Source organism: Petaurus breviceps, unplaced genomic scaffold, assembly GCF_028583685.1.
Source record: "Petaurus breviceps papuanus isolate PSGF00001 unplaced genomic scaffold, PetGlider_PUasm1.0 79, whole genome shotgun sequence".
Taxonomy (NCBI): Eukaryota; Metazoa; Chordata; class Mammalia; order Diprotodontia; family Petauridae; genus Petaurus; species Petaurus breviceps.
In genome coordinates this window covers 13,556,357-13,566,438 of record NW_027186523.1, presented here as the reverse complement: position 1 = coordinate 13,566,438, position 10,082 = coordinate 13,556,357, and the positions used below count along the sequence as shown (strand labels likewise).

The window sequence follows — 10,082 nt, the reverse complement described above, 5'->3', positions numbered from 1 at the left end:
TCTCTCTCTCTCTCTCTCTCTCTCTCTCTCTCTCTCTCTCTCTCTCTCTCTCTCTCTCTCTCTCTCTCTCTCTCCCCCCCCTCGCCCCCCCCCAATATTAGATCACTGACAGGGAAAACAATTTGGTCCTGGTTCCAAAAGAGATCATCTGAACATAAGTAATAGTTGGGTGTACAGTGGAAAGGGAATCGTTCTAGAATTTGAATACAAAGACTCTATTCAGAGGGAACAGTTTGAGCACCAACACTACCATTCATGTACCAGAGAAAAAGTACAAGTTGAATTTTCATAATCTGACCCATAAAAGGGAACATCTTTCAGATGCTATTAATGCTCCCTGGCTTAAGTTGAGAGAGGTTTCATTAACTAGGTATATTATGATCACCTAGGTAGCAAGTATAATCAAACCATGATGGTGTGGATAAGATACCGATTTGATTGAGCTCAATCTCTGGAGTCCTGAAGAGAAACCATAATAGCACTTCACAAACAACTAATAGAGGTTATAACTATCTATAGACACGTAGATAAGAGAATGAAAAGGGAGAATGTATCTGTGTATACATACATACATACATACATACATATACATATACACACACATATAAAACTGGATAAAGACCTTTAAAAGAAAGCAACCTAGGGATTTGGACTAAGCGAGCTTAATTTTTCAAAGAAAACTACCAAAAGGAAATTCAATATTTTAATTTATCTAATTATCTCAGTTGAAACAATGGACCTGATCATGTTTACAAACAGTGTGACATTCTTAATGAGGAGGGCAAGTATTATAGAAATTGTGCTTGGTCATTCACTTTTCTACTATCAATCTCTCTCCTCCTCTACTCCCCAACCCCCCTTTTAATCTCAGCTGCTGGAACAATTGGCTACCACTAAAGCTCTCAACTCATAACACTTAACATACTAGAAAAAGAATCTAGCACCTTGGGGGAAAGTTAGTTGCCAGGGAAATGAATCATAAAGCCCTGCATGGTCTCGACACATGCAAGAGTATGTGAAAAGCTTCAGAAAGAATTATGGATGACAAAGCTTCCAGCAAGTAGGTCATGAATAATATTATTTACATATGCACTCTTAACATATAGTACTTCCCCCCCAATGTCATTATTATGATTTATAGTCATTATCATACCTCTTGCTAAGGAGTAATTTAAATAAGTAATCATAATTTCTTATCCGGTCTTGGATGAAATCTATATTCTCTGTCCAAAAACTCCACTCACCTTCCATATCATTCCTTTCAGAAATCAAACATTTCTTTCCTTCTTTGCTTCCTTCCTCCCTTCCTTTTCTCCCTCCTTCCTTCCTTCAAGATACTTGGGAATACTTGTAAAATTCTCCTGACCCAAGAGTGCCTGAGTTGATGCAGAAACTTTCATATCCAGATCAATGAAGGCAGCTATAAAATTAGACATGCTTCCCTTTCTTCACAAATTCCAACACTCTTCCAATAAGTGTTATCTACCTCGGTTTGACTACATTTTAAGACAACCCGAACCACATTAATTATTAAATTACACAGTGCATTATCAGGCAAACCATCGTGATTACGTAAAAAAAAAAAATTACCTCTAATTTCCGCGCTGGAATACACCTGGCTATTTTAATACTTTATAATTATCCCTTCTTCCACTTCTCTTCCCCCTTCCCCCTCCCCATCTCCACAACCTCCTTCCCCCATTAGAAAGCAAGGAACCTTTACAAATTTCAAGTCAGATGGGGGGGGGGGTCATTTGCGGAATCTTTAATTATGTTCTTGGAAGGAGCTAGCCACACCGAATTATTACTCACACACGCACACACACATATACACACGCATGCAGGCATGCATGCCTGCATGCACGCCGGCGCGCGTGCGCCTCTATCTACATTGGAATGTCACTGGACCTGAGGGAAAGTGTGCTCATCTGCTCTGGGCTCGCCCGCATTTTCACATGGCACCGCGATAGAACAGGGGAGGAAAAAGCATTCTGCCTCCTCACCGCGTTCAATGAGCCAGCCTCCTGCCAGAAAACCAAACAGAGAAGCAGCTAATCTACGGATATTTGGGGGGACTGGGGGTGGAGGAGACCCCCTCCTTTCCCCCCTCCCCCCAACCAACTACCGTTTGGTTCTGGGCAGAGAAGAATGCCAACCGCTTGCAAATTCCTCACTCCCCTCCAGAGAGGTTCCAGATAAACGAGACTTTGCAACAGCAGAGGCAGCAGCAGCAGCAGAGGCAGCAGCAGCAGCGGTGGCGGCGGTGGCGGCGGCGGCAGCAGCAGCGGCGGTGGCGGCGGCGGCGGAGGCAGCAGCAGCGAGCTTTGTTTAAATGGCCCAAGGTGTCCTCGGAACGCTCCCCATTGCCGCCGCCCTCCCTCCAGCCCCCCACGCTCTGCCCCCTCACGGGCACCAGAGCTCGCTCCGAAGATGCTGCTGCATCGGGCAGGGGCGGCCAGGGCTCCACTTACATTCTCTCGGAAACTAGCAAGCGGCTATCAACCATCATCTCCGGGAGGAAATCCAGCTTGAAGGAAGAAGTCATGTTCTTTACGGGGCAACCGCTCGCTCCCGGCTCTGGCAGATGAGGGATGCCTGCTCCGGGCTGGGTCTGATTCAGCGACTGGGCTGGCTGAGAGACAGGCAGGGACAGGTGCGGGAGGCCTCCCCCCACCCCCCAAGGCAGCAACCCAAAGCGGCAGTTGTCACATTCTCTCCCCCTCTCTGGTTTTTCCTCCAATCCCCTCTGAAATCTACTGCTGAGGCAACTGTCTATAGAGCACCAGGTGCTGAAAGAAGGGGCGGGGCTACGCTCCCACTGCAGCTACGGCTTAACCCCTGCAACTCCGCCTAAGGTGGTGCTCTGCCCCCCTCCCCGTCCCCCCAAAGACCCCCTAAAATAGAAGCGGGGGGGGGGCGAAGGAGCAAAGATCCTACCAGGAAGAAGAGCAGGGCAAGAAAGGGCTTGCTGGGGAGAAGCAATACTGCAACAAATACTTTTGCAGTTCCAACAATATCTCGAAATGCAAATGAGTTCTCTAAAAAATCTTCCCAGTTGCCATTCAACCGACAATAAAGGCTTTATAACCAGACCTGATAGAATGGAGTGGTGTGACCAATGTTGCCAAGGCCCATTTCATTACAAAGTTAACAACAACAACCCGGCAAGCCTTAACAATAAAAAGAAAGATGAAGAGCTTTAAGTAGGTTGCTTTGTATGGCAGAATTGCTATCGAGTGACCTTTCTAGGAATAACTTACCTAGACTTAGTGATTTAATTAGGAAAATATATCTGGTAAATTATACTTTGCCTAAATAATCAAAGATTACATGTAGGAATTTGGTTCAATATGTAAAGGGGAAAGGAGAAAAAAAAATCTAATCTTGTACAGAAAATTCTTTTTGCATTATGTTGAAATTCTGAAAAAAGTAAGTAGTTTTAAGTAGGAGGTGACAGAAATAACACACTTTATCTTTTCGTATGGGTGACAATTAATTTATAAATTCCTAGTATTAGATACACAACAATCCAACAGGATGATTTATGCTAAGTTCCCAAATGCAGCAGCTTTTCAGCTAAAATGTCTATTTAAATATGTGGAATGATTACATTTAATGGAAATGGGGAAAGTGGCAAAAATCTCCAACAGTATTAAAAAAGAAGGTGAGAGAGTCTTTAGTAGGTGGTTTGAGGGTGTGTTGGAAAAATAAGTAGCGTATACTATGCTGTGCTAAGGTTGGTTTCTAATATAGTTTAATTCAAACAAATGAATTCTTGAAACAATTGAACATTTCTCAAAATGATATGCTTTCTGCTTCGATCTATTTCAAACTTTAAAACCTGCACCATCAAAGAAGTCTAGAAGTTTACAGTTCCCATACTTCCCATGTTCTGGTACCTTTTTTTTCACTTCATTGCTGTTAGTATACAGAATGGCATTTGCAAATTCATCCAATTTTCTTTCAATCTTCTTATTCTTCATAGAACCAGATATTAAATTGACATAATTGTGATAATTACAATAATTTCTCTCACTTATATGGTGCTTTCAGGTTAACAAAGCATTTTCTTTACAACAGCCATAGGTTGTTATGATCCTTCTCTTGCAGACGAGGGAACTGAGGTTATAGGAAATTAAGTCACCTGTTTGTGGCCACAGAGCTACTAGGTGTCAAACAAAACCCTGCACACAATGTTGGGCTCTATGAGATGGGCTATTTTATTCTGTCAAATAAATGAAAGCATAGTCACAGGAACTAGAGGGTTAACCAATTAAGTAACATGTAAAGATATTAGAAGTCACAATGTGGGGGGAAAAGATAATTCTTTTCTACCAAAGTCCTTTCTAATGCTATATTAAGAGCAGGCTGCTACTGAAGAAAACATTTTTATTCATATTTGGATTCCACAAGCCTACAAGAAGAGTACCTACCATTTTCACCAGTTAAGTGGCAAAGCAGACATTTACATATCAGTTTTATCCAGATATGGTACCCTGAGTACTATAAGGTAATGGGCCTTGGAAAATTTAGTTCAGTTCATCCTTTCAAGAAGCTGGCCTGATTTCCTTCAGCTGAACTAATATATGACTTTTGACTTTCTGTCTCCACAATAGTGAATCCTAGCAAGAACTGGATTTACCTTAGTTTTAATATTTTTTCATTGCTGAGGTATCAGTTTTAAATTCATAGAGAATTGAGAAAAGCACTGAATGAAACTGATTCTTATATCTGTATCTTATATCTATATTCCCCTCTGTTGCTATACACTATCCACAAACCCACTTACTCCTGCTGCCCAGGAACATATGAGGGTTTTGTTGTCATTTTTGGTGTTTTTTTTTTTTAATAATTCTACAGAAGAAGTTAGTTGGTTTGATGGAGAGGATCCTTGACCTTCAGTTATGCATGTATTATTTAGGAATGCAAGAGACTTAAAATAAGGCATAAATGAATAATATATATCATAAATAGTAAGTCTCTCTCCATATGACCAAACAAAATTGACCCTCCAAAATATCCCCCAAAGGAAAGCTCTTTTTTAAAACCATGCAGAAAAATCTACTTCTAAAACAAAGCTCAATACTGTATATGGTTAAGCCCCTCATTCTATAAGGTGGAACATTATTCATTAACATGTACAGTCTTTTGAAATATTTATTTTCCTTTTAATTGCATGTGAATTAGCTGGGAGAAGCTGTAGGGAAGCCCTCTTACTGACTTAAGCCTTCTCAGCAGTTTGTTAAATTCTAGCCTCAAATCCCTTGAGGGAATAGTGGATTCAAAGCAGCTTTTAATCATACTATAAGGAGGGTGAAGTTGTATGTAAGTAGGTCATAGAGAAAGCATTATGAGTGCATAGGTTACTGCTTTATTTAACAACTACAGTGTAACATACTTTTCAAAGCACATTTGCTTTTCCCATTTAAAGTTAGAAGAAGGACCAGGGTCAGATACAAAAGAAAACTCACTCTATAAAGGATACAGAGATATGAACCAAGGGAACCTTATGGGGCACAGCAGAGTTTGAATAGTGAAGCTTACAAATACATAAATGATGGAACAGAGGCATCTACATGTAGGGGTATGTGTGTGTGTGTGTGTGTGTGTGTGTGTGTGTATGTTGGGGGGGAGGAGACAAGCAGCACATTTTAGGGCTAACAGCAGTCTTCTGATCTAAGTTTTTATTTTAAATATCTGTTATATTTTCATGATCTTAGCCCATACACAGCAGCAGTTTTAAAAACTGAACTTTTAAAAGATCTTAAGCTTAAAGAAAATACCACCCTCCAGATATCCCTCTCTTCCTCAAGGAAAGCTTAAAATGACAGAAGGTGCAAAGAAATGTAACTCCTTTGACGTGCTGGCCTGAGTCTTCCAGTATCATGTTTTGGTAGTTGGGTTTAGTGATGGTTAGCCCCACTGGGCTTGCTGCCGAAGCTTTCAGATTCCATGGAGCTATTTAGCATTCTGGTGAAGTTAAAACAGCACCCACAGGAGTGAGCCTCTCAACCGGCCTCTCCCATCTGCACGACCTACATGCTGACATCATGGCAGATATAACTGTGTGGAATTGGATGGCCCAGAGTCCAGAAAGAGCTTTCACTTTTTTTTTTTTTTCCTGGGACCTTTCAGTTTTAGTCCGAGGAGCTAAAACCCTGAAGCTCTTCTCTCATCCCATCCCCCTACCTTCCTTAATTGTTTCACACTCCCCCACCCCCCTTTTTTAATCAACTTGCTATTCATTTCCCAAACAAAAGGCTATGTAAGAATTGGAAGCACTTCAAGGGGGGAAGTTTCTGAATGACCTCATTTCATAGCAACCCTTCCCAGGCAAGTAAATGCACAGTGATCCATTTTAACTGCCCACCTTCCCTATCCTCCATCCTATACTGAACTCAGGCCAATGAGCATGGTCTGAGACCCAGATTATCTCTGGCCTCAAAGCAAGGGCATGCAATTAAAAAAAAACAAAACCTTTTTTTTTTTTTTTAAGAAATTCTGTATAGTATGTTAAATGAAGTACTGTTTCTATTAAAGGTCTCCCTCCCACTTTATCAATGAGTTAGTAGTCAGGCACAGAATTCCAATGGAACAATCCTATTAAAGGAAGGTACATTATTTTATTTTATACTAGAGTCTAATGTGTCTTTTACACACAAGATTTGAAACAGTAAAGAAAGTGATGGGGCACCTGATTCCCTCCTCCTGCCAATAACACAGTGTGTTCTGTGACAAATATTCATTCTGTTACTACTAAACATTAATTAGAAACATTAATTAGAAACTCTTTAAAAGGCATTACCAGATTGGCAACATAGCCACATAAAGTCATGGAGAATTCTCTACAATGATTGTATCCTTCTTTCAAAGGTTTTACCTGCACTTCTGGCTCTTCATGTCAAGCCAGAATCCAAAACAGCTTTCCCCTATCACATTTTCAGACTCAAATTTTATTAACATAACTGTTGTGGTTAAAAACAACAACAACCCACCAATGTGCTTAGAGCAATTTGGAGCCAGAAAAATGGGACCTAAATGGGAATTTCCTATCATTTCCAGCCAATAAATTTGAAATCCACATGAATTTTAAGTACCTGGGAGACTATCTGACTTTGTGGCCATGTGTTTGTTCTTAGCCCATTCCAGCTTCATTAGCGACTTGCAAAAATAAACTGTGGTGTTTTTCATGTGCTTTAAAAAAATAAAACAGATCCATAAGTGATACAGTGTGAATGTATCTTTTCTTGGTTTTATAAAGGTATAGGCTGACTTTTTTTTTTAATTGACAGCAGTAAGAGAAAACTTTCCATGCATTCTTTTCTTATTTTGAAAACTCATGAAATGCTGTCCTTATTAAGTTCTATTCAGGTTATACCACCTGTTTCATAAAAAGAAAATCAGTCTTAAAATTAAGATTTTGTGGGAACATGAACACGCTATTAAATTCTCACTTTGCATTTTAAAGTACATTTAAAATAGGTATATCTTCCTTAAAACAACTACTGCAGACTTTGCTTATTTATAAAGTTATCCTGAATCATTTTTTCTTCACAGCAGATATCCAGCTGTGAAATTATCTACATTTAGAAGACTCTCAAACTGAAGGTGTTGCTTTGTTTGTACACATATTCAAATACTCACATACATAAATAACATGCACATATATACAGATACATACGCATATACAAAGAACATCCACTAACATATACAAAGTATCCACACACTTTTGCACTCTGAAATTCAGATGTAACTGAGATTTTCATAATGATTTCTCCCAACAGAGAAAATGGGAACATTGAAAAACCTTCCCTATCCAACGAGCACTCATCTTCTCTTTACTTTCTTTTTTTCTCCCTTTGCCTTTGTCCATTCTTTTCTTTACATATTTCTTCTCTGCCTTCCTTTTTCCTTTCCCATCCCCCCTTTTCTCTTCTTTGTTTCTCAACAGGGAGCTCCAAGTATTAAACAATGCCAAAAGGGTGTGTGTGTATGTGTGTGTGTATGTGTGTGTGTGATAAAGAGGTAAGTAAGGGCAGAGTGAATGGAGTAGTCATTGCTTATCTGGAAGAGAAATCAAGTTCGGCTTTGCTTTGGCTGAGACTGATTTCTGAACCAAGAACAGCTGCTCTATTCACTGGGCACTGCAGTCCCTTTTCAGACACTGCCAGGGGATATGCTAAGGGAAGCAGGATCAAGTACTGTGTGAAATGAAAGTGAGTAATAGCATGTGAAAATTAGGAAGGGAAAGAGTAGGAAAAGTAGGCAGACAAAACAGTGATTTGATGGTAGATTGGAGGCATCAATAAATATTTGCAGAATGATGAAAGAATGTCTTTGATGACACCCTTGAAGATGCCTGCATTTGAAAAATTCTCCCAGATTACATACTCTGGTGCTAGCCTTGTCGACAGGAATATAAACTCCACTGGTTTATACAGACTTGTAATTGAGAAAATAGAACTCTGCCTTACTCTATCCTCATCAGAGAAAGGTTTGCAGTTTTTCCCAGTTCCTATCCCAACCTCTGCTTCTGTGCAATCTCCCTCCCCCTTCTCCTGTCTCAAAGAAAAGTTTTCTTCCTAGTTTTACATTTAAGTTACTGGAACATGTGATAAAAGAAGAGAATGAATTACTGCCTTAAGAAATAGAACCAACAGCTAGCTCAACAGCTGCAACTGGAAGGGAGATAGCAATAGGCATTACTCTGGGTCTCAATGAAAGCAGCAACAGGTGGGGGGTGAAAGAGAAAGAAATGAAAGCGTTCTGAGCCTTCTGGTGGGGTGTCTGTGACTGTGGTCTTGGCATGAATCACTATCCCATCTTATGAGCCCGTCTCAGAAGGTACTTCAGCTCCATTTGTCTGGCTCTCTCCTTTTCAAACAAATGTATCTTGATGACGAGTGAGGATTAGCCACAGCACAAGCTTTGGGTTTCAGTAAATTAAAACACATGAATCTACTTTACCCACAACGATAACTAATCTCCATAGAAGAGCTTTTGTCCATTATGTGGAGAGTACACCTAATATGGAGGCTGGAGACAGGAGTTGGATAAGACTGTTACTTTAAAATAGAATGAAAACATCATGACACCTGAGAAGCAAGCCTGTTGGGTTCTCCATTTCATTCTGTCAGAGATTATGCTGGATGGCACTAGAAGTTAATGATTTAACTTTCTGATGAATCAGCCAGTCCCTTTACTAAATGGGTGACTATCACTTCTGAGCAGAGAAATCTAAATGAATGAATGAATGGCTAGCATTATCTTTAGATAATAACTACTATGTTTTAACCTTATTACTCTACCAGTTCTATAACTCATCCATTAAAATGGCAATATGGTTTGAAAGTGACTTAAGTTTTGGAGCATGAGATATCTATTTCCTCCCCATGATCATGGTTCAAATATGACCCACTTGAGATTTTTATAAGATTTTTTTCAAAAATTATTTTTAAGATTACTTAATGATATTTGAAAATTTCACTTGGTTTCTTATTTTTGATTATAAATCTCCAGAGTCCATAAGAAAGAACAATTGGTTTTCCTGTTCCTCTTTCTCTCAAATGTTCCAATGGAGGCTATAGGAAATTATCTATCAGAAGGTTGGATGTCCACACGAAAATTCTAGTGTAGATAACTGAATCATGTTTTCCTGGTAAAATACCTAAGGATTTGGGTTCCCGGGTAACCTCCGATACAAAGGACGTGATCTTGGCAAACTGAACCATTATGTGCCTCAGTTCTTCTACATATAAAGCAATATTTTCCCCTCCTTACATTATATGAAAGTGCTATTATTAGAAGGAGTCATAAATGTAAATTGGCTTTGGATTTGTGTAAAGAAAGGCATTACATTGTAAGCTCATAGATTTAAATACAGAAGAGAACTTGTAGGTTATCTCATCATTTTACAAATGAAAAACCAACTGATGCTCAGGTTATACAGTGTCAGGATATCTCTCAGAGCTATATTCACTATGTCATCTATATGCCTCCTAGATTTAGACCTAAGGCAGTATTATTTTATTTGGGGGAGCTAGATAGCACAGTGGCTAGAGCACAGGACTTGGAATCAGGAA

General features: G+C 39.6%; 1 protein-coding gene across 38 annotated transcripts in view; it reads right to left on the bottom strand.

Moving 5' to 3' along the window:
* Positions 1-10,082, bottom strand: part of LOC138175830 (CUGBP Elav-like family member 2) — a 696,702-nt gene that overhangs the window by 372,964 nt on the left and 313,656 nt on the right. The window contains exon 1 of one of the 38 annotated variants that reach the window (XM_069106341.1): positions 2,472-3,958. The exons of 34 other annotated variants lie outside the window; for them this stretch is intronic. In XM_069106341.1, the coding sequence (XP_068962442.1) occupies positions 2,472-2,545 (74 nt within the window). In that variant the 5' untranslated portion in view covers positions 2,546-3,958. Of the gene's footprint in view, positions 1-2,125; positions 2,389-2,471; positions 3,959-10,082 lie in introns of those variants that run through there. 3 more of the 38 variants (XM_069106351.1, XM_069106372.1, XM_069106370.1) reach the window with 3 other exon arrangements.